The sequence below is a fragment of the Zosterops lateralis genome (genome assembly GCF_965231275.1).
Source record: "Zosterops lateralis genome assembly, chromosome: 39".
Taxonomy (NCBI): Eukaryota; Metazoa; Chordata; class Aves; order Passeriformes; family Zosteropidae; genus Zosterops; species Zosterops lateralis.
This window is the reverse complement of record NC_139799.1, coordinates 508,964-532,486: the sequence shown is the minus strand read 5'-3', so window position 1 is coordinate 532,486 and position 23,523 is coordinate 508,964. Positions and strand designations below refer to the sequence as shown.

General features: G+C 50.9%; 2 protein-coding genes and 1 long non-coding RNA gene across 5 annotated transcripts; 2 read left to right on the top strand and 1 right to left on the bottom strand.

Annotated features, from left to right (window-relative positions):
• Positions 1 to 1,514: 1,514 nt before the first annotated feature.
• On the bottom strand, positions 1,515 to 13,056 carry SPNS1 (SPNS lysolipid transporter 1, lysophospholipid; the record flags this gene model as incomplete). Its single annotated transcript, XM_083882258.1, has 11 exons — positions 12,974 to 13,056; positions 12,058 to 12,123; positions 11,337 to 11,473; positions 10,534 to 10,685; positions 8,615 to 8,681; positions 8,171 to 8,316; positions 5,992 to 6,147; positions 3,963 to 4,152; positions 2,793 to 2,858; positions 2,599 to 2,697; positions 1,515 to 1,607 (listed from the first exon to the last, which is right to left on the bottom strand). Coding segments are annotated over exons 1-11 (1,227 nt in total), but the record flags the coding sequence as incomplete, so codon positions are not given.
• On the top strand, positions 3,348 to 3,904 carry LOC310922009. Of its 3 annotated transcripts, none has more exons than XR_014592260.1 (3): positions 3,348 to 3,472; positions 3,533 to 3,643; positions 3,707 to 3,904. It is a non-coding gene; the product is annotated as an uncharacterized lncRNA (long non-coding RNA). The 3 variants fall into 3 exon arrangements; XR_014592261.1 differs by having other exon boundaries at positions 3,348 to 3,502; positions 3,543 to 3,597; positions 3,635 to 3,904; XR_014592262.1 differs by having other exon boundaries at positions 3,348 to 3,502; positions 3,543 to 3,643.
• Positions 13,057 to 15,922: 2,866 nt separating the features above from the next.
• MYL11 (myosin light chain 11) lies at positions 15,923 to 23,067 on the top strand. Its single transcript, XM_083882226.1, has 7 exons — positions 15,923 to 16,049; positions 16,991 to 17,080; positions 17,870 to 17,945; positions 19,437 to 19,541; positions 20,532 to 20,610; positions 21,281 to 21,329; positions 22,799 to 23,067. Exons 1-7 carry the CDS (start codon positions 16,047 to 16,049, stop codon positions 22,901 to 22,903), a joined length of 507 nt encoding a protein of 168 aa, XP_083738352.1. The 5' UTR covers positions 15,923 to 16,046; the 3' UTR covers positions 22,904 to 23,067.
• Positions 23,068 to 23,523: the final 456 nt, after the last annotated feature.

Here is a 23,523-nt window from a genome sequence, read left to right as displayed (position 1 = left end):
GGTCACTTAGGCCAGCCCATGGTCACTCAGGTGGTCACTCAGGTGGTCACTCAGTAGCCACTCAGGTGGTCAATGGTCACTCTCAGGCCAGCCTGTGGTCACTTGATGGTCAGTGGTCACTCAGCGGTCACTCAGGGTCACTCAGGCCAGCACGTGGGCCACGGGCACTCGGTGGTCAGTGGTCACTCAGTGGTCACTCAGCGGTCACTCAGCGGTCACTCAGGGTCACTCAGGCCAGCACGTGGGCCACGGGCACTCGGCGGTCAGTGGTCACTCAGTGGTCACTCAGCGGTCAGTCAGGGTCACTCAGGCCAGCACGTGGGCCACGGGCACTCGGCGGTCAGTGGTCACTCAGCGGTCACTCAGCGGTCACTCAGGCCAGCACGTGGGCCACGGGCACTCGGCGGTCAGTGGTCACTCAGCGGTCACTCAGGGTCACTCAGGCCAGCACGTGGGCCACGGGCACTCGGTGGTCAGTGGTCACTCAGTGGTCACTCAGCGGTCACTCAGCGGTCAGTCAGGGTCACTCAGGCCAGCACGTGGGCCACGGGCACTCGGTGGTCAGTGGTCACTCAGTGGTCACTCAGGGTCACTCAGGCCAGCACGTGGGCCACGGGCACTCGGCATGTCCGGCCTCCGGCCGCGGGGGGCACCACGATGGCCGCGGGGTCATCGTCGTCGTCGCTGTCGCCGTCCAGGGGCAGCCCTGGGGGGGGGGGGATGGGGAGGGTCTAGAACCTTCCGGGGGGTTCCAGAAGGTTCTATGGAGATTCCATAGGGTATTATGGGGGTTCTGGAAGGTTCTATGGAGATTCCATAGGGTATTATGGGGGTTCTGGAAGGTTCTATGGGGGGGTTCCAGAGGGTTTTATGGGGGTTCTGGAATGTTCTATGAGGGTCTCTGGGGTTGTTTGGGCTTCTGGAACCTTCTATGGGAGTCTATGGGGTCATTTGAGCTTCTGGAAGGTTCTATGGGGTTCTCTGGAGTTGTTTGAGGTTCTGGAACCTTCTGTGGGGTTGTTTGGGGTTCTGGAACCTTCTATGGGGGTTCTGAAGGTTCTATGGGAGTTCTGGAACCTTCTATAGGGGTCTCTGGAGTTGTTTGAGGTTCTGGAAGGTTCTATGGGGTTGTTTGGGGTTCTGGAACATTCTATGGGGCTGTTTGAGGTTCCGGAAGGTTCTATAGGGTTGTTTGGGGTTCTGGAACATTCTATGGGGCTTCTGAAGGTTCTATGGGGGTTCTGGAAGGTGGGTTGTTTGAGGTTCTGGAACCTTCTTTGGGGGTTCTGAAGGTTCTATGGGGGTTCTGGGGTTGTTTTGAGGTTCTGGAACCTCCTATGGGGGGCTCGCTGAGATTCCAGAACCTTCCATAGGGTCTGACCCCACAAATCCCACCCCCGTGTCCTCCGCCCCCCCGGGCTCTCCGTCTCACCCTGTGCCTCCCTCCTGGCGCGGCGCCGGTCGCGGGGCAGGGCGTTCCCGGCCGCCAGGAAGGCGGCTCCCCCCAGGGCGGCGGCGAAGGGCAGCAGCAGCAGCGCCCTCAGCAGGGCCCCCGCCCCGCGCTGGTACGAGACGGCGGCCGCGCCCCCGCCCAGGGCGTCGCTCACCTGTGGGGGGACGGGAGAGGTGAGGGGAGATCATGGCGGGGTTACAGTTCGTCCCAGTGTGGCCCCAGTTTGTCCCAGTGTGGCCCCAGTTTGTCCCAGTGTGGCCCCAGTTTATCCCAGTGTGGGACTGGGGCTCCCAGTGTGGCCCCAGTGCCCTCACAGAGGCCCCGCCCCCTGTACTGTCAATCATCTGAGGGAGGCGGGGCCAAAAAAAAGGCGGGAAAGAGGAAAAAAGGCGGGAACGGCGTGAGGGGAACAGGCTCCACCCCTCCCAGTGCTCCCAGTATGGCCCCAGTGTCTCCCAGTGTGGCACCAGTGTCTTCCAGTATGACCCAGTTTATCCCAGTATGGATCTGGTGCCCTCCCAGTGTGAGATTGGGGCTCCCAGTAAGGCCCCAGTGCCCTCACAGAGGCCCCGCCCCCTGCAGTGTCAATCATCTGAGGGAGGCGGGGCCAAAAAAAAGGCGGGAAAGAGGAAAAAAGGCGGGAACAGCGTGAGGGGAGATCCCAGTATGGCCCCAGTGCTCCCAGTATGAGCTCTGTCCCTCCCAGTATGAGCTCTGGGCTCCCCCAGTGTCTCCCAGTATGGCCCCAGTTTATCCCAGTATGGGACTGGGGCTCCCAGTCCTGTCCCAGTCCCTCCCAGTCCATCCCAGTTTATCCCAATCCCCTCCCAGTTCATTCCAGTGCCCCCTAATCCCCTCCCAGTACATCCCAACTCATTCCAGTTCCATCCCAGTCCATCCCAATTTCATCCCAGTCCCTCCCAGTTTATCCCAGTCCTTCCCAGTCCTTCCCAGTTTATCCCAGTCCCTCCCAATCCCCTCCCACTCCCTCCCAGTCCCCTCCCAGTCCCCCCAATCCCCTCCCAGTCCCCACCAGTCCCCTCCCAGTCCCTCCCAGTCCCTCCCAATCCCCTCCCAGTCCCTCCCAGTCCTTCCCAGTCCCCTCCCAGTCTCCCCCCAGTCCCTCCCAGTCCCCCCAGTCTCACCAGTCCCACCAGGTAGGGGCTCCCGGCGTCCCCCAGTAAATGGGAGGCCACGATCTGCAGGGCCTCGGCCGTGGAGCGTCGGCTGGGGGGCACCACGTACTGGGAGGGGCAACTGGGGTTACTGGGACGGACTGGGAGGGGTCCAGGGGCGTCCCCAGTCCATCCCAGTTCATCCCAGTCCGTCCCAGTCTCACCAGTAAGATGTCGGCCACGATGGCCCAGTTCAGGGACAGGAGGGTCTCGCCCACGAAGATGAAAACCTGAGAGGGGAGGGAGAGGTGAGCTCCCAGTTCAGCCCAGTTTGGCCCAGTTCAATCCCAGTTCAATCCAAATCCATCCCAGTTCCATTCCAGTTCGTCCCAGTCCATCTCAGTCCATCCCAGTTCATCCCAGTTCCTCCCAGTTCCTCCCAGTTACCTCCCAGTTTATCCCAGTCAATCCCAGTTATTCCTAGTCCCTCCCAGTCCCTCCCGGTTCATCCCAGTCAATCCCAGTTCATCCCAGTGCCCCCCACTTACCTCCCAGTTCATCCCAGTCCATCTCAGTTCCTTTCCAGTTCCCTCCCAGTTCCATCCCAGTGACCTCCCAGTCCATCCCAGTATCCCCCAAACCCTTCCCAGTATAACCAGTATAACCCAGTCCATTCCCAGTATAACCACTATAACCCAGTATAAACCAGTCCATTCCCAGTATAACCCAGTCCATTCCCAATATAACCCAGTCCATTCTCAGTCCATTCCCAGTATAACCCAGTATAACCCAGTATAACCCAGTATATCCCATTCCTAATATAACCCAGTATAACCCAGTATAAACCAGTATAACCCAGTATAACCCAGTATAACCCATTCCCAATATAACCCAGTATAACCCAGTATAACCCAATATAACCCAGTATAACCCAGTATAACCCAGTATACCCAATATAACCCAGTATAACCCAGTATAACCCAGTATAACCCATTCCCAATATAACCCAGTATAACCCAATATAACCCAGTATACCCCAGTATATCCCATTCCCAATATAACCCAGTATAACCCAGTATAACCCATTCCCAATATAACCCAGTATAACCCAGTATAACCCAGTATAACCCATTCCCAGTATAACCCAGTATAACCCAGTATATCCCATTCCCAATATAACCCAGTATAACCCAGTATAACCCAATATAACCCAGTATAACCTGCAGTACTCACAATGGCCACCAGGGGGCAGCACTGAACACACACCTGCAATAGGACCAGCCCCCCCCAGTCCATCCCAGTATAACCCAGTATAAACCAGTATAAACCAATATAACCCAATACAAACCAGTATAACCAGTATAACCCAGTATAAACCAGTATAAACCACTCACGTAGGCCACGGGGGGGCAGGGCTGGGCGCACAGCAGGGCCAGCAGCAGGCAGGGCGCCCCCCCCAGCAGCCCCCCCGCGCACAGCAATGGATCCGCCCGGGGGTGTCGGGGGCGGAGCCTCCGCGAAAGCTCCGCCCCCAGCCCCACCCCCAACACCCCCGAGCCGCAGGTCAGAGCCCCGAACAGCAGGCTGGGGGTCAAAGGTCACACAGGGGTCAGTAAAGGGGGTCATTGGGGTCACTCAGGGGTCACAGGGGTCACCCAGGGGTCATTCAGGGGGTCAATGGGGTCATTAAGGGGGTCAAGGGGTCACTAAGGGGGTCAAGGGGTCACCCAGGGGTCACCCAGGGGTCAGTAAGGGGGGTCAGGGGGGTCATGGGGTCACCCAGGGGTCAGATGGGGGGTCAAGGGGTCATTCAGGGGGTCAGGGGGTGACCCAGGGGTCATTTTGGGGTCACCCAGGGGTCAGGGGGTCATTGGGGTGTCCCCACTGTGACCCCTCCCCCCTCCCACTGTCCCCTCCCCCACCCTTCCCGTGGCCCCTCCCCCCACTGTCCCCTCTCTCCCCTCCCCCCAAAATGTCCCCAATGTCCCCAAATGGTCCCAAAATTACCCAAAATGTCCCCAAAGTGTCCCCAAATGCCTCCCAAGAATCCCCAATGTCCCCAAACGATCCCAAAATGTCCCCAAAAATCCCAAATATCCCCCAAAAACTGTCCCAAAACAACCCCAAATGTCTCCAAAATACCCTAAAAATGTCCCCAAATCCCCCCAAGCCCCCCCCCAAGTCCCCAAATATCCCCAAATTTTGTCCCCACCCACCTCTCGTCCCCCTGGCAGCGCCGCCCCCCCCGGCAGGGAGGCCCCTCCCCCCAAATATATCCCCAAAATGACCCAAAATGTCCCCAAACATCCCAAAATGTCCCCAAATCATCCAAAAAATGACCGTAAATGGTCTCAAAATGTCCCCAAATGATCCCAAAAATCCCCCAGAATGTCCCAAATATATCCTAAAATGTCCCAAAACGTCCCAAAAATGCCCCAAAATCCACCCAAATGTCCCCAAACGGTCCCAAAATTTCCCCAAACGGTCCCAAAATGTCCCAATGTCCCTAAACATCCCCCAATGTCCCCAAAATATCCCCAAATGGTCCCAAAACATCCCCAAAATGCCCCCAAATCCCCTCAAACTTCCCCAAATATCCCAAATATATCCCAAAAATGTCCCCAAAATGACCCCACATGGTCCCAAAACAACCCAAAAATGACCCAAAAATTACCCTAAATCCTCCCAAATGTCCCCAAATCCCCCCCAGATCCTCCCAATTCCCCCAAATGTCCCCAAATTTTGTCCCCACCCACCTCTCGTCGCCCTGGCAGCGCCGCCCCCCCCGGCAGGGCGGCCCCTCCCCCCAAATGTCCCCAAAAATATCCCCAAAATGACCCAAATACCCTCAAAATGACCCCAAGTGTCCCAAAATGACCCCAAACATCCCCAAACGTCCCAAAAGTGTCCCCTGATGTTCCAAAAATGACCTTAAATGGTCCCAAAAACCTCCCCAAACGCCCTCAAAATGTCCCAAATATCCCAATATCCAAAAAAAAAAAGTCCCCAAATGGTCCCAAAAATTCCCCAAACGGTCCCAAAATGTCCCCAAAATATCCCCCAAATGGTCCCCAAAACACCCAATATCCCCCAGATTGTCCCAAAATGCCCCTCAAGAATTCCCAATGTCCCCAAATGGTCCCAAAATATCCCCAATACCCCCAAAAATAGCCCAAACTGTCCCAAAATGACCCAAAAATGACCCCAAATGTCCCCAAATATCCCAAAACATCCCCAAAAATGCCCCCAAATGGTCCCAAAATTTCCCCAAATGGTCCCAAATCCCCCCAAAAATCTCTCAGAATGTCCCAAAATGACCCAAAAATGAGCCAAAATGGTCCCAAACTGACCCCAAATGACCCCAAAATTTCCCCAAACATCCCCAAAATCTCCCAAATGTCCCCAGATTTTGTCCCCACCCACCTCTCGTCGCCCTGGCAGCGCCGCCCCCCCCGGCAGGGCGGCCCCTCCCCCCGGGCCAGCCGCACCCGGAACAGGAACGCCGGAGCCCAAAGGGCCAAAGCGCCCGTGACAAAGGCCACGGCCGTGAACCCCAGAGTGGACAGGACCAGGGTCCGGCTGGGGGACAGAGAAATCAGGATTAGGGCAGAAATTATCAAAATTCCAAAAAAAATCCCGTTAAAATTGGCCAAAGTTGGCCAAAACTGTGAAATTCTACATCAAAAATGACCAAAAATGGCCAAAATTCCACCCAAAATCCCCTTGGGAACACAAGTGGACAGCACCAGCGTCCGGCTGGGGGACAGAGAAATCAGGATTAGGGCAGAAATTATCAAAATTCCAAAAAAAATCCCATTAAAATCGACCAAAATAGGCCAAAATAGCCAAAAAATGGCAAAAAATGACTCAAAATTCATTGGTGACAAAGGACACTGAGTGACCCCAGAGTGGACAGCACCAGCGTCCGGCTGGGGGAGAGAAAAATCAGAATTAACACAGAAATTATCAAAATTCCAAAAAAAACCCCGTTAAAATTGGCCAAAGTTGGCCAAATCGGCACCAAAAATGGCCAAAACCGGCCCAAATCCACCCAAAATCCCCATGGGAAAACAGAACCCAGAGTGGGCAAGACCAGAGTCCGGCTGAGGAGACAAAACAATCAGAATTCCCAAAGAAATAACCCAAAATGCAAAAAAATCCCATTAAAATTGACCAAAATGGTGAAATTCTGCATCAAAAATGGCCAAAAAATGGCCAAAAATGACCCAAATTTTCTGTAGGGACACAGACCCCAGAGTGGACAGGACCAGGGTCCGGCTGGGGGAGAGAAAAATCAGAATTAGGGCAGAAATTATCAAAATTCCAAAAAAAACCCCGTTAAAATTGGCCAAAATAGTGAAATTTGAGCCCAAAATGACCAAAATCCACCCAAAAATGCCCCAAATCTCCTCAAAACGACCCAAAATGGCCCAAAAGGGCCTTAAAGCTGCCCCACCCCAGGGCAGGGGTCACTCAGTGGTCACTCAGCGGTCACTCAGTGGTCAGTGGTCATTCAGTGGTCAGTTGTCACTGGTCAGTGGTCACACAGTGGTCACTCAGCAGTCAGTAGTCACTGGTCATTGGTCACTCAGCAGTGGTCAGTTGGTCACTCAGCAGTCAATGGTCACTCAGCAGTCACTCAGCAGTCAGTGTGGTCAGTAGTCAGTGGTCAGTGGTCACTCAGTGGTCACTCAGCAGTCAGCAGTCACTGGTCAGTGGTCACTGAGGGTCAGTAGTCAGTGTGGTCAGTGGTCAGTGGTCACTCAGTGGTCAGTGGTCACTCAGTGGTCAGTGTGGGTCAGCAGTCACTGGTCAGTGGTCACTGAGGGTCAGTAGTCAATGGTCAGTGGTCACTCAGTGGTCACTCAGTGGTCACTCAGCAGTCAGCAGTCACTGGTCAGTGGTCACTGAGGGTCAGTAGTCAGTGTGGTCAGTGGTCAGTGGTCACTCAGTGGTCACTCAGTGGTCACTCAGTGGTCACTCAGCAGTCAGCAGTCACTGGTCAGTGGTCACTGAGGGTCAGTAGTCAGTGTGGTCAGTGGTCAGTGGTCACTCAGTGGTCAGTGGTCACTCAGTGGTCACTCAGTGGTCAGTGTGGGTCAGCAGTCACTGGTCAGTGGTCAGTGGTCACTCAGTGGTCACTCAGTGGTCACTCAGTGGTCACTCAGCAGTCAGCAGTCACTGGTCAGTGGTCACTGAGGGTCAGTAGTCAGTGTGGTCAGTGGTCAGTGGTCACTCAGTGGTCAGTGGTCACTCAGTGGTCACTCAGTGGTCAGTGTGGGTCAGCAGTCACTGGTCAGTGGTCAGTGGTCACTCAGTGGTCACTCAGTGGTCACGCAGTGGTCACTCAGCAGTCAGCAGTCACTGGTCAGTGGTCACTAATGGTCAGTAGTCAGTGTGGTCAGTGGTCAGTGGTCACTCAGTGGTCACTCACTTCCGGGCCAGCTGTGCAAGGTCGTGTCCCCACGCGCGGGGCGGGGGAGGGGCGGTGGTCACTCAGTGGTCACTGTGGGTCAGTAGTCACTGGTCAGTGGTCACTGAGGGTCAGTAGTCAATGGTCACTCAGCGGTCAGTGGTCAGTGGTCACTCATTGGTCACTCACTTCCGGGCCAGCTGTGCGAGGTCATGTCCCCAGGCGCGGGGCGGGGGAGGGGCGGTGGCCGGAGGGGTCTCCAGGCCGCCCCGGGGGGGGTCACTGACCACGGCCACCAACAGCAGCAACGCCACCAGACCCAGGACAGGGGTCACCTGGGGGTCAGAGGGCAAAGGTCACACAGGGGTCACACAGGGGTCACCTGAGGGGCAGAGGTCACACGGGGGTCACACGGGGGTCACTCAGGGATCACTCCGGGGTCACTCAGAGGTCACTCAGGGGTCACTCAGTGGACACTCATGGGTCACTCAGGGGTCACTCAGGGTCACACAGGGGTCACTCAGAGGTCACTCGGGGTCACTCAAGGGTCAGACAGGGGTCAATGAGGGGTCAATGAGGAGTCACCCAGGGGTCACTCAGGGGTCACTCAGGGGTCACTCAGTGGTCACTCACCCTCAGGGCCCAGCGCCAATCCGCCGCCAGGTCCTTGACCTTTGACCCCGCGATGTAGCCGAGCCCGCTGGGGGGGGAGGGGCGGGGTCATTCAAAGGTCACTCAGGGGTCACTCAGGGGTCACCCAGGGGTCACGGCACCCCCTGACCCCTGACTGCCCCTCCCCCACCCCAACAACCCCCATTAACCCTCATTAACCCCCATTAACCCTCATTAACCCCATTAACCCCATTAATCCTCATTAACCCCCATTAACCCTCATTAACCCTTAATTAACCCCCATTAGCCCCCATTAACCCTCATTAACCCCATTAACTCTCATTAACCCCATTAACCCCATTAACCCTCATTAACCCCCATTAACCCCCATTAACCCCCATTAACTCTCATTAACCCTCATTAACCCTCATTAACCCCCATTAACCCTCATTAACCCCCATTAACCCTCATTAACCCCATTAACCCCCATTAACCCTCATTAACCCCATTAACCCCCATTAACCCTCATTAACCCTCATTAACCCTCATTAACCCTCATTAACCCCCATTAACTCTCATTAACCCTCATTAACCCTCATTAACCCCCATTAACTCTCATTAACCCCCATTAACCCCCATTAACCCCCATTAACTCTCATTAACCCCCATTAACCCTCATTAACCCCCATTAACTCTCATTAACCCCCATTAACCCTCATTAACCCCCATTAACTCTCATTAACCCTCATTAACCCTCATTAACCCTCATTAACCCCCATTAACCCTCATTAACCCTCATTAACCCCATTAACCCTCATTAACCCTCATTAACCCCATTAACCCTCATTAACCCTCATTAACCCTCATTAACCCTTTATTAACCCCCATTAACCCCCATTAACCCTCATTAACCCCATTAACCCTCATTAACCCTCATTAACCCCATTAACCCTCATTAAGCCCCATTAACCCTCATTAACCCTCATTAACCCTCATTAACCCTCATTAACCCCCATTAACCCTCATTAACCCTTTATTAACCCCCATTAACCCCCATTAACCCTCATTAAGCCCCATTAACCCTCATTAACCCTCATTAACCCTCATTAACCCCATTAACCCCATTAACCCTCATTAACCCCCATTAACCCTCATTAACCCTTTATTAACCCCCATTAACCCCCATTAACCCTCATTAACCCCCATTAACCCTCATTAACCCCCATTAACCCTCATTAACCCCATTAACCCTCATTAACCCTTAATTAACCCCCATTAACCCTCATTAACCCTTTATTAACCCCCATTAACCCTCATTAACCCTTTATTAACCCTCATTAACCCCCATTAACCCTCATTAACCCTCATTAACCCCCATTAACCCCCATTAACCCTCATTAACCCTCATTAACCCCCATTAACCCCCATTAACCCTCATTAACCCCCATTAACCCTCATTAACCCTCATTAACCCCCATTAATCCCCATTAACCCTCATTAACCCTCATTAACCCCCATTAACCCTCATTAACCCTCATTAATCCCCATTAACCCCCATTAACCCTCATTAACCCCCATTAACCCCCATTAACCCCATTAACCCTCATTAACCCCATTAACCCCCATTAACCCCCATTAACCCTCATTAACCCTCATTAACCCTTCATTAACCCTTTATTAACCCTTCATTAACCCCTCCCCACCCCCATTAACATCCATTAACCCCTAATAAACCCTTAATTAACCCTAATTACCCCTCTTAACCCTAATTAACCCCCAATCTCACCTACCCATGGGCACGGCCAGGTAAAAACCCTCATTAACCCTTTATTAACCCCTCCCTCACCCCCATAACCCCTTTGAACCCCCATTAATCCCTTATTAACCCCTAATAAACCCTTAATTAACCCTAATTAACCCAAATTAACCCCTAATCTCACCTGCCGAGGGGCACGGCCAGGTAAAACCCTCCGAGGGCGCGGCTGCGGGCGGGGCCCCGGAACAGATCGGCCACCAGGGTGGGGGCCAGGGTGGAGTAGGCGGCCTCGCCCACCCCCACCAGGGCCCGGCCGGCCAGGAGGGCCCCGAAGTGCTGGGGGAGGGGAGAGTGACCATCACTGACCATCACTGACCATCAGTGACCGTCAGTGACCATCAGTGACCATCAGTGACCATCCCCTCCCCCACCCCCACCAGGGCCCGGCCGGCCAGGAGGGCCCCAAAGTGCTGGGGGAGGGGAGAGTGACCATCACTGACCATCAGTGACCATCAGTGACCGTCAGTGACCATCAGTGACCATCCCCTCTCCCACCTTGTTATCCCTCCCAGGTGTGTCCCAGGTGTGTCCCCAGGTGTGTCCCAGGTGTGTCCCAGGTGTGTCCCAGGTGTCCCCAGGTGTGTCCCAGGTGTGTCCCAGGTGTGTCCCCAGGTGTGTCCCAGGTGTGTCCCAGGTGTGTCCTTCACCCCTCAGGTGTGTCCCAGGTGTATTTTAGGTGTCCCCAGGTGTATTTTGGGTGTCCCCAGGTGTATTTTGGGTGTCCCCAGGTGTGTCCCAGGTGTATTTTAGGTGTCTCGGGTGTGTTTTGGGTGTCCCCAGGTGTGTCCCTCACCTGTGGAGGCACAAAGCTCGTGGCCAGGGTGACACCTGACCACAGCCCCAGCCCCAGGTGTATTTTGGGTGTATTTTGGGAGTCCCCAGGTGTATTTTGGGTGTGTCTCACCTGTCCCCAGGTGTGTCTCTCACCTGTGGGGGCACAAAGCTGGTGGCCAGGGTCACACCTGACCACAGCCCCAGCCCCAGGGCCAGGAGCCGTTTCCGGCTGTGTCGATCCCCCAGGAAGCCAAAGAGAGGAGCCAGGACCAGGTAACTGCTGATGAACACTGGGGGAGGGGACAGGTGAGACACAGGTGAGACACAGGTAAGGAAAAAAAAAAAACCCAGAAAAATAATTTTTAAAAAAGCTGAAAAAAATTACCCCAAAATTAAGAAAAAAATCACAAGAAAACACCCAAAAATGAGCCCAAACCATGCCAGAACAGGTGAGACACAGGTGAGAAATAAAACCAAAAACAGTCCCAAAAAATTCCCCTGAAAAAACACAAAAAAACAGAAAAAAATAAAAAAAAAAAGTGGCAAAAAATGACCCAAAAATGGGCCCAAAAATGACCCAAAAATGGGCCCAAAAATGACCCAAAAATGGGTCCAAACCATCTCAAAACAGCTGAGGAACAGGTGAGATACAGGTGAGACACAGGTAAGGAAAAAAAGACCAAAAAAGCCCCCAAAAAAATCCTGAAAAAAAAATTCACCCAAAAATGCCAAAAAATTCTCAAAAAATTCCCCCCAAAATTCCCCCAAAAATGCCTAAAAAATATCAAATTTTCCCCCCTTAAAATGAACCCAACCCCCAGGGAACTTATGGGTGTGGCCAGAAGGGGCGTGGCCGGAAGGGGCGTGGCCTCACCTGTCTGCAGGAGGCCGGAGCTGCTGTCGCCGATCCCGAAATAATCCTCGACCTCGGGCAGGACACCTGGAGAGGGACAGGGCTGGGACACGCCCCTGACACGCCCAAACATACCTGGACACGCCCAGACACACCTGGACACACCCACAGGGCTGGGACACGCCCCTGACATGCCTAGACACATCTGGACACACCTGGACATGCCCAGACACGCCCACAGGGCTGGGACACGCCCACATGTTCTTGGGGCACGCCCACACACACCTGGGACACGCCCACACTCCCTTAAGCCCCTCCCCTTCCCCTTAAGCCCCTCCCCTTCCCTTTAAACCCCTCCCCTTCCCCTTAAGCCCCTCCCCTTCCCTTTAAACCCCTCCCCTTTCCCCTTAAGCCCCTTCCCTTTCCTTTTAAACCCCTCCCCTTCCCCTCAAGCCCCTCCCTTTTAAAGCCCCTCCCCTTCTTTGACCCCTTTTCCTTAAGCCCCTCCCCTTTTCTTTAAACCCCTCCCCTTTTCTTTTAAGCCCCTCCCACTCCCTTTAAGCCCCTCCCCTTTAGGCCCCTCCCTTTCCCCTTAAGCTCCTCCCCTTTTAAGCCCACCCCTTCTTTGACCCCTTTCCTTAAGCCCCTCCCATTTTCCTTAAGCCCCTCCCCTTTTCCCTTTAAGCCCCTCCCACTCACCTTTAACCCCTCCCCTTCCCCATAAGCCCTTCCCCTTCCACTTAAGCCCCTCCCCTTTATTTAACCCCCTCCCATTTAAGCCCCTCCCCTTTCCCTTTAAGCCCCTCCCACTCACCTTAACATCTTCTCTATCCTTTAAGCCCCTCCCCTTTTCTTAAACCCCTCCCCTTTTCACTTGGCCCCGCCCCTTCCCTGAACCCCGCCCATTCAGCCCCCGCCCCCTTTAAGCCCCGCCCACCTGCCACGGTGAACCGGTCCATGTAATTGAGGAGGTTAATTAAACAAAGCACCATCACACTGAGGTGGGGGCGGGGCGGAGGGGGCGGGGCTTTGCCCTCGGGGGGCGGGGCCAGCGCTGGCTCAGGCCCCGCCCCCGCGGTGACGTCATCGGGGCGCGCCAGGGTGGGGGAGGGGCAGGGGGAGGCCATGGGTGGGGTTTAAAGGGGGGGGAGGGGCGGGGGAGGGTCCTGTGGGGGGAGGGGGAGGGGAGAGAGAGAGAAAAGGGGGAGGGGTGAGAAATTGCAGAAAATAAATTTCACCAAAAAAATCTCAAAAAAACCCCCAAAAAAAACCCCAAAATTTTACCCGAAAAAACCAAAAATTTCCCCCCCAAAAACCCCAAAATTCTCCCCCAAAAAACCCCTGAAATACTCCAAAGTTCCCCCAAAAAATCTGAAAAATCCCCCAAAAAAACCTTAAAAAAACCCAAAAAAATCCCCAAAAATGTCCCCAAAAACCACGAAAATTGCTCAAAAAAAATTCCCCTCAAAAACCAAAAATTTCCCCCCAAAAATCCCAAAAAACCAAAGAAAAAATCCCCTAAAAAATCCTCCTAAAAATCCCCCAAAAAATCCTCCTAAAAATCCCCCAAAATTATCCCCAAAAATCCCCAAATCCACCCCCCAAACCACTTTGGGACCCCAAAATTCCCCCAAACCCCTCCAGGACCCCCAAATTCCCCCAAATTTCCCCAAATTTTCCCCAAAAATCCCCTCAGGGACCCCAAAATCCCCCCAAATCCCTCCAAGACCCTCCAAATTCCCCCAAATCCCTTCAGAGACCCCAAAATTCCTCCAAATTCCCCCCAAATTTGCTCAAATTTTCCCCAAAATTCCCTCAGGAACCCCAAAATTCCCCCTCGATCTCCTCAAATCATTCCAGGACCCCCCAAATTTCCCCATTTTTCCCAAATTTCCTCAAATTTCCCCCCAAAAAACCACTTGGGGACCCCAAAATTCCCAAAATTTTCTCCAGGGAGCCCAAAATCCCCCTCAGGGACCCCAAAATTCCCTCAAATCCCCCAAAATCTCCCAAATTTCCCCCAAAAATCCCCTCGGGGACCCCAAAATTCCCTCAAGTTTCTTCAGGGACCCCAAAATTCCTCTAAATTTCCCCAAATTTTCCCCAAATTCCCCCCCAGGCCCCTCCCCCCTCACTTTCCCCCTTCCGGGTCCCCCCAAATTCCCCCAAAACCCCCAAAATTCCCCCAAATTTCTCCCCCCTTCCCCTTCAATTCCCTCCCCGACCCTCCCGGGACCTTCCCCGCCCCCAAAAATCCCCAAAAATCCCCGAAATTTTCCCAAAATTCCCATAAAATTCCCAAATTTCCTCCCCCAGAATTCCCGGCGGCACCTCAGCCCCGCGCGCCGCTCACGTGACCGCCCCGTCACATGATTCGCCCCCAAGCCCCGCCCCCGCCCGGCGCTGATTGGTCCAATCGCTTTGGCCACGCCCTTTTCGCGATTCGTGCCTTCTGATTAGTTAAAGCGCTGAGGGAGCTGCGTTCCCGGCTCTGATTGGTCGAATCGCCCCAGATCCCGCCCCTTAGGCCGATCGTCGCTTCTGATTGGTTAAAGCGCGGAGGGCGCGGCTTTCTCGGCGCTGATTGGTCGAATCGCCCCAGGTCCCGCCCCTTAGGCGAATTGGTGGCTTCTGATTGGTTAAAGTGCTGAGGGAGTGGCGTTCTCGGTGCTGATTGGGCGAGGGGCGGGGTTTTGGAGAAGAGGGCGGGGTCAGGGAGGGGTTTTCGACCATTTGGGACCAGTTTGGGCCAGTTTGGAACCAGTTTGGGCCAGTTTAAACCAGTTTTAGCCCAATTCTGACCAGTATGGACCAGTTTGGGACCAGTTCGGACCAGTTCGAACCCAGTCCAGACCAGTTTGAGCCCAGTTCCCACCACTTAAAACCAGTTTGGGCCAGTTGGGGCCTAGTTTGGACCAGTTTGAGCCCAGTATGGACCAGTTTGGACCAGTTTGAGCCCAACTCTGACCAGTTCAAACCAGTTTAGGCAAGTTTGGGACCAGTCTGAGCCCAGTTCGGACCAGTATGGACCAGTTCAGACCAGTTTGGACCAGTTTAGATCCATTTGGGACCAGTATGGACCAGTTTGGAGCACTGGGAGCACTGGTTTTACTGGTTTTTACTGGTTTAACTGGTTTATACTGGTCTGGGGTCCCTGGGGTCAATGGTTATACTGGTTATACTGGTTTATATTGGGTTTAGTTAACTGGTCCTACTGGTTCTACTGGTTTAACTGGGTTTATTTAACTGGTTTAACTGGTTTATACTGGTTTAACTGGTTTAACTGGGTTCATTTTACTGGTTATACTGGTTATACTGGGTTTAGTTAACTGGTTTTACTGGTTTTACTGGTTTTACTGGTTATACTGGTTTTCTTTAACTGGTTATACTGGTTATACTGGTTTTAGTTAACTGGTTTAACTGGTTTAACTGGTCTGGGGTCCCTGGGGTCACTGGTTATACTGGTTATACTGGTTATACTGGTCTGATTTAACTGGTTAAACTGGTTATACTGGTTTTATTTAACTGGTTTAACTGGTTTAACTGGTTATACTGGTTTAACTGGTTTAACTGGCTTTAGTTAACTGGTTTAACTGGTTATACTGGTTATACTGTTTTTACTGGTTATACTGGTCTGGTTTAACTGGTTTCACTGGTTATACTGGTTTTATTTAACTGGTTTAACTGGTCACACGGGTCCGGCCTCCCCTCCCCCCTCCCCCCCCCATGTCCGTGTCCCCCCTCCCGGGGTGGGGGAGGGGCGGCGGCAGGTGCGGGGTGGGGGAGGGGCGGGGGGGGTGGGGGAGGGGCGGGGGGGTTTCTATTTTCGGCCTCTGCCCCTTTAAGGGAACCCCGGGGCCGCTTTTGGGGGGTGGGGGAGGGGCGGGGGGGGGTCCGGGGCTATTTCGGGGCCGCCCCTCCCCCCCCCGGGGCCATAAAAATCCCCCCGGGGGCCCCAAAACCCCCCGGGAGACCCGAAAGAGCCGCGGGGAGACCCAGAGAGCGACGAGATGGTGAGAGGGGACCCCAAAATACCCCGGATTTACCCCCAAATTTATCCCCAAAATACCCCGAATTTATCCTGAAATTTATCCCAAAATACCCCGAATTTATCCTGAAATTTATCCCAAAATACCCCGGATTTACCCCAAATTTATCCCCAAAATACCCCGAATTTATCCTGAAATTTATCCCAAAATACCCCGAATTTATCCCAAAATTTATCCCAAAATACCCCGAATTTATCCTGAAATTTATCCCAAAATGCCGCGGATTTATCCCAAAATTGGCCCCAAAATACCCGGAATTTACCCTGAATTTTGCCCCCAAATCCCCGAAATTTACCTCAAATTCTGCCCTGGGAACGCCAAAATTTACCCTGAAATTTACCCCAAAATTTACCCCCAAAATCCCCGGATTTCACCCCCAAATCTGCCCCGAAATCCCCAAAATTTATCCCCAAAATTTACCCCAAAATCCCCCAAATTTACCCCGAATTTTACCCCCAAATTCCCGAAAATCAGCCTGAATTTTACCCCAAAATTCACCCCAAAACGTGCCCTGGGATCCCCAAAATCCCCCAAAATCTCCCCAAATCCCCCCCCAGGCTCCAAAATCTCCCCCAGATTTCCCAAATCTCCCAAAAACCCCCAAAAATTTCTCCCAGATCCCCTCTGAGACTCCAAATTTTCCTTTTAAATCCCCCAAAAATCCCCCCCAAAATCTTCCCAAAAATCCTCAAAAAACCCCCCTCCCAAATCCCTAAAAAATCCTAAAAAAATCCCCCCAAAATTACCCAAAATTACCCAAAAAATCAGCAAAAATTCCAAAAAACACCCCAAAAATCCCCAAAAAAATTCCAAAAAAATCCCAAAAAATCCCCAAAATTCCCAAATCCCTCAAACCCTAAAAACCCCCCAAAATTCCTAAAAACCCCCCAAATTTTCCCCCATAGGCCCCGAAGAAGGCGAAGCGCCGCGCGGCCGAGGGCAGCTCCAACGTTTTCTCCATGTTTGACCAGACCCAGATCCAGGAGTTCAAGGAGGTGGGGCCTGGAAAAAGGGGAGGGGCTTAAAAATTTGGGGGAGGGGCTTAAAAGGGGGAAGGGCTTAAAATTGGGGGAGGAGCCAAAAAAATTGGGGTTGTTGAGGCCCCAAAAATGAGGGAGAAAATGGAAAAAAATTTGGGTAAAATGGAAAAAAATTGGGTAAAATGGGTGGGGGAGGGGCTTAAAATTGGGGGAGGGGCTTATAAAAAGGGGAGGGGTCACAGGTGAGGGAGGAGCCCAAAAAATCGGGGTCTTTGGGGTCCAAAAAATGGGAGAAAAGGTAAAAAAACAAAAAGGAGTGGGAGGGGTTAAAATACCCTTGGGGGAGGGGCTTAAATAGGAGTAGGAGGGGCTTAAAGAGGAGGGGGAGGAGCAAAAAAAAAACCAACTAGTTTTTTCTCAATAATTTTATTTTCTAATATTTTTCTGGGATTTTTTTTCCCCCTTTTTCCCTGGCCACGCCTCCTTTTCCTTTACCACGCCCACTTGTCCCTGACCCCTCCCCATTTAAACCACGCCCCCTTTCACTGGCCCCACCCCCTTCGCCATTGCCCCTCCCCTTTCCCCGCCCCGTCTCCATCAAAACCACGCCCCCTTTTCACTGACCACGCCCCCTTCCGTGACCACGCCCCCTTTTCCCTGGCCACTCCCCATTCAAACCCCTCCCCCTTCCACTGTCCCTTGTCCCTGGCCCCGCCCTTTTCCCCCATGCCCCCGCCCCTTTTATTTAACCCCGCCCCTTTTTCTCCTGGCCCCGCCCCTTTTCCCGGCCCCGCCCCCTTGCAGGCGTTCACGGTGATCGATCAGAACCGCGACGGGATCATCGACAAGGACGATCTCAGGGAGACCTTCGCCGCCATGGGTGGGGCTGGGGGCGGGGCCTGGAGGCGTGTGGCCTCATGGGCGTGGCCTGAGGGGCGTGGCTAAAGGGGAGAGGTCACAGAGGGCGTGGTCGATTTGGGGTGGGGTCTAGGAAAAGAAATGGGGGCGTGGTTTAAGGAGGAAGGGGTAGGGCTTAAAGAAAGGGGCGTGGCTAAAAGGAAGGGTTTGATAAAGTGGGAGGGGCTTAAATTGAATTGGGAGGGGCTTGAATTGAATTGGGAGGGGCTTAAAAGAAAGTGGGAGTGGCTTAAAATTGACTGGGAGGGGTTTAGAAGAAAGTGGGAGGGGTTTAAATTGAAGTGGGAGGGGCTTAAATTGATGTGGGAGGGACTTAAAAGGGATTAAATTAAACTGGGAGGGGCTTAAAATTGTGTGGGAAGGGTTTAAATTGAAGTGGGAGGGGCTTTAAAGAAAGTGGGAGGGGCTTAAATTGAGTAGGAGGGGCCTGAAAGAAAGTGGGAGGGGCTTCAAGAAATCTAAGCTCAAATTAAAGTGGGAGGGGCTTAAAGTGGGAGGGGCTTAACTTGAAGTGGGAGGGGCTTAAAAGAAATAGGATGGGGCTTAAATAAAAGAGGGAGTGGCTTAACAGAAAGTGGGAGGGGCTTAAAGAAAAGTGGAAGGGGCTTAATAGAAAGTGGGAGGGGCTTAAAGTTAAGTGGGAGGGGTTCAAAGAAAGTGGGCGGGGCTTAGAGGGGATTTAAATGAAGAGGCAGAACTTTAATTAAATAGAAAGTGGGAGGAGCTTAAAGAGGAGGGGCCTAATTGAAAGTGGGAGGGGCTTAAATAAAGGGGAGGGGCTTAGAGATGAATTAATGATGGGGAGGGGCTTAATTTGCATTAAATTGAGAGTGGGAGGGGCTTAAATAAAGAGGGCGGGGCTCAAATTGGGATAAAATAAAAGTGGGAGGAGCTTAAAGATGAGGGGAGGGGCTTAACAGAAAGTGGGAGGGGCTTAATGAGGGTTTAATTATGGGGAGGGACTTAATTTTCATTAAATTAAAAATGGGAGGGGCTTAAAGATAAGGAGAGTTTTTAATTAGGGGAGGGGCTTAAATTGTATTAATTATAAAGTGGGAGGGGCTTGATTGTGTTGAATAGAGAAAGGGTTTAAAAGGGGCGTGGCCTTTTATTTTATTTATTTATTTATTTATTTATTTTTATTTTTTAAATGAGTTTTCTCCTAAATAGGAGGGACTTTTGGGATTTAAATTAGTGGGAGGAGCTTCAGAGTGGGCGTGGCTTATTTTTACTATAAATTATTTTATTTTGAAGTGGAGTGGGCGTGGTTTGTATGGAGTGGGCGTGGCTTATATTTAATAGAAATAATTTTATTTTTAAGTGGAGTGGGCGTGGTTTGGAGGGAGTGGGTGGGGTTTGGGTGGAGTGGGCGTGGTTTAGATTATTGTGGGCGTGGTTTAATGGTGTGGGCATGGCCGGTGGGCGTGGCCTGAGCTGACCACGCCCCTTTCAGGCCGTTTGAACGTGAAGAACGAGGAGTTGGACGCGATGATCAAAGAGGCCTCGGGGCCCATCAACTTCACCGTGTTCCTCACCATGTTCGGGGAGAAGCTCAAGGGTCAGGACGGGCCCAAAATGGGCAAAATTTAACCCAAAAATATCCCAAAATTGACCCCAAAAATCTGCCCCAAAATGACCAAATTTCACCCCAAAAATATCCCAAAATTTACCCAAAAATCTGCCTCAAAATGACCAAAATTTTACCCAAAAATATCCCAAAATTGACCCCAAAAATCTGCCCCAAAATGGCCAAAATTTAACCCAAAAATATCCCAAAATTGACCCCAAAAAGGCCAAAATTTAACCCAAAAATATCCCAAAATTCACCCCAAAAAATCTGCCCCAAAATTTCCAGAATTTGCCCAAAAATATCCCAAAATTTAATCAAAAATCTGCCCCAAAAATGACCAAATTTCACCCAAAAATATCCCAAAATTGACACCAAAAATCTGCCCCAAAATTACCAAAATTTGCCCAAAAATATCCCAAAATTCACCCCAAAATTCTGCCCCAAAAAATCTTCAAATTCAACACAAAATCAGCCCCGAAATTGACCAAATAAATGCCCAAATTCAGCCAAAAAATCTGCCCTGAGTTTTTTGGGGCCTCAAAGCAGATTTTTGGGGTGAATTTTAAATTTTCTGGGGTTTTGACCCTCCTGCCCCTCCCCCCACCCCTGGGTGCCCCTCCCCCACCCTTTTATTTTATTTGAATTTATTTTAATTTATTTCAATTTCTTTTAATTTCTTTTACTTTATTTTACTTTATTTTAATTATTTTACTTTATTTTAATTTAGTATTTTATTTTATAATTTTATTGTTTTATTTTATTTTACTTCATTTTATTTTACCTTTTTACTTTATTTTACCTTATTTTTTTTTTTTAATTTAATTTTATTTTATTTTATTTTATTTTATTTTATTTTATTTTAATTTTTTTTTGGGAGTTTCCCTCCCCCTCCCCCACCCCTGTCTGACCCACTCTGGCCCCTCCCCCACCCCGTGGCCCCTCCCCCACCCCGGTTTAACCCCCCGGCCCCTCCCCCAGGGGCGGACCCCGAGGATGTGATCATGGGCGCCTTCAAAGTGCTGGACCCGGACGGGAAAGGGTCAATCAAAAAGAGCTTGTGAGTGGGGGAGGGGCGGGGACCCCCATTGGGGGAGGGGGAGGGGCTGGAGCCCAAAATTTGGGGGGGAGGGGCTGAAATTTTGGGTAGTGGGGGAGGGGTGACCCCAAAATTGGGAGAGAGGGAGGGGCGGGGACACAAAATTGGGGGAGGGGGAGGGGCTGGAGCCCAAAATTTGGGGGGGAGGGGCTGAAATTTTGGGTAGTGGGGGAGGGGTGAGCCCAAAAATTGAGTGGGGGAGGGGCTGGGAAATTGGGGAGAGGGGTGACCCCAAAATTTGAGGGGGTGGGGGAGGGGAGACCTCAAATTTTTTTTTTTTTTTGGGAAATCCAAAATTTGAAGGGGGAGGGGGTGTGTGAAATTGGGGTGGGGGAGGGGCTTCAATTTGGGTATTGGGGGGAGGGGAAACCTCGAAAATTTGGTGGGGGAGGGGCGGAAAATGGGGGAGGGGCGACCCCTAAATTGAGGGGGGAGGGGCTGGAATTTTGGGGGTTTTGGGGGATGGGAAACCCCAAAAATTGATGGGGGGAGGGGCTTTAATTTGGGATTTGGGGGAGGAAAAAACCCAAAATTTGGTGGGGGAGGGGTTGGATTTTGGGGGGTGGGGGAGGGGCCTCAGGGAGACTTTTGGGGGGTGGGGACTGACCCCTCCCCGCCCCTCCCCCCCCAGCCTGGAGGAGCTGCTGACGACTCAATGCGACCGGTTCACCCCCGAGGAGGTGAGGGGACACAAAATAGCCCAAAATCGGCCCAAAAATGGCCCCAAAATAGCCCAAAAATGGCCCAAAAATAACATAAAATCTGCACAAAAATAGCCCAAAAATAGCCCCAAAATACCCCAAAAATAGCCCAAAAATTAGCCCAAAAATAACCCAAAAATGGTCCAAAAATGGCCCAAAAATAGCCTAAAATCTGCCCAAAAATAACCTAAAATCTGCCCAAAAATCAGCCCAAAAATAGCCCAAAATCTGCCCCAAATCACTTCAAAAATCACCCCAAAATCTGCCCAAAAATAGCCCAAAAGTCACCCCAAAACCACCCCAAAAATAGCCCAAAAATCAACTCAAAATAGCCCAAAATCCGCCCCCAAAATTACCTGAAATCGCCCCAAAATCAGCCCCAAACAACCTCTAAAATAGGCCAAAAATCCCCCAAAATCAGCCCAAAAATCAGCCCAAAATTACCCACAATTACCCCAAAATCTGCTCCAAAATCCGCCCCAAAATGACCCCAAAAGTCAACCCAAAAATAGCCCAAAAATCGGCCCAAAACCACCAAAAAAATCCCCCAACAATCCACCCCAAAATTACCCAAAATCTGCCCAAAATCACCCTCAAATCAGCCCCAAAATAGCTCAAAAATCCTCCAAAATCAGCCCAAAATTCACCCCAAAACTCCTCAAATCTCCCCCAAAATACCCCAAAATTACCCAGAAAAACACCCCAAAATCTGCCCCAAAATAGGCCCAAAAATGCCCCAAAATCACCCAAAAAACAATCCAAAATTAACCATAAAAACACCCCAAATTCAAACCAAAAAACACCCCAAAATCAACCCAAAATCAGCCCAAAAATGCTCCCAAAATGTGCCCCAAAAAATCACCCCCAAAAAGACCTCAAAGTACCAAAATTTCCCCAAAATCCCCCCAAATTCCAGCAAAAATCCCAAGAAATTAAAAAAGAATCCCAAAATCCCCCCAAAATTCCTCCAAAAATTAAAAAAAAATCCCCCAAATTACCTTAAATTCCTTCAAAATTTCCCTAAAAATTCCCGAATCACCCCAAATTTTTAAGAATTCCCCAAAAATCCCCAAAATTCCCAAATTTTCCCTCAAAATCCCCAAAATTTCCCAAAATTTCCCAAAAATCCTCCAAAATTCCTCAAAATCCTCCCAAATTCCCTAAAAATCCCCCAATATATCAAAATTTTCCCTAAAAATCCCTGAAATCTCCCCAAATTTCACCAAAATTCCCCCAATTTCTCCCAAATTTTCTCCAAAAATTCCCCGCAAATTCCTCCATAAAATCCCAAAAAATCCACCAAAAATCCCCCAAAATTCACCAAAAATCCCCTAAAAATCCCCCAAAATCCCCCCAAAAAATCCCAAATTTTTCCCCCAACCCCCCAAAATTCCCCAAATCCCCAAATTTTCTGAAAAATTCCCAAATTTTCCCGAATTTTTTGTCAGATCAAGAACATGTGGGCCGCCTTCCCCCCGGACGTGGCCGGGAACGTCGACTACAAGAACATTTGTTACGTCATCACCCACGGCGAGGACAAGGAGGGGGAATAGGGCCCCAAAACCCCCCAAATTCACCCCAAAAATACCCAAAATCACCCCCAAAATTTGGGGAATTTATCCTCAAAAATTGGGGAGTTTGTGGGAAAAAATTGGGGAATTTATGGAAAAAAATCGGGGAGTTTTCGAATAAAAATATGTGAATTTTGTCTTAAAAATGTGGATTTTTTTACCCCCCAAAATTCCCAGAATTCACCCCAAAAATCTCCAAATTCAGCCCCAAAAAATTGGGGAATTTATGGAAAAAAATTGGGGAAATTTTGAATAAAAATCTGCAAATTTTCAAAAAAAAATTTGGATTTTTGTCCTAAATAATGTGGATTTTTTTTTCCCAAAAAAACCCCCGAATTCAGCCCCAAAAATTGGGGAATTTACCCCCCAAAATTGGGGAGTTTGTGGGAAAAAATTGGGGAAATTTTGAATAAAAATCTGTGAATTTTCAAGAAAAAATTTTGGATTTTTTTCTTTTAAAATGTGGATTTTTTTTACCCCCAAAATCCCCCAAATTCACCCCCAAAAATCCCCAAATTCACCCAAAAAAATCCGGGAATTCACCCCAAAAAAATTGGGGACTTTTCGAATAAAAATCTGCGAATTTTCAAGAAAAAAAATGT

Bases quoted from the DNA above. Each gene is read 5' to 3' on its own strand.
- MYL11 (XM_083882226.1), top strand. The intron at 17,081-17,869 runs GTGGGGCCTGGA...GCCCCCTTGCAG, and splicing joins AGATCCAGGAGTTCAAGGAG to GCGTTCACGGTGATCGATCA. The intron at 21,330-22,798 runs GTGAGGGGACAC...ATTTTTTGTCAG, and splicing joins ACCGGTTCACCCCCGAGGAG to ATCAAGAACATGTGGGCCGC.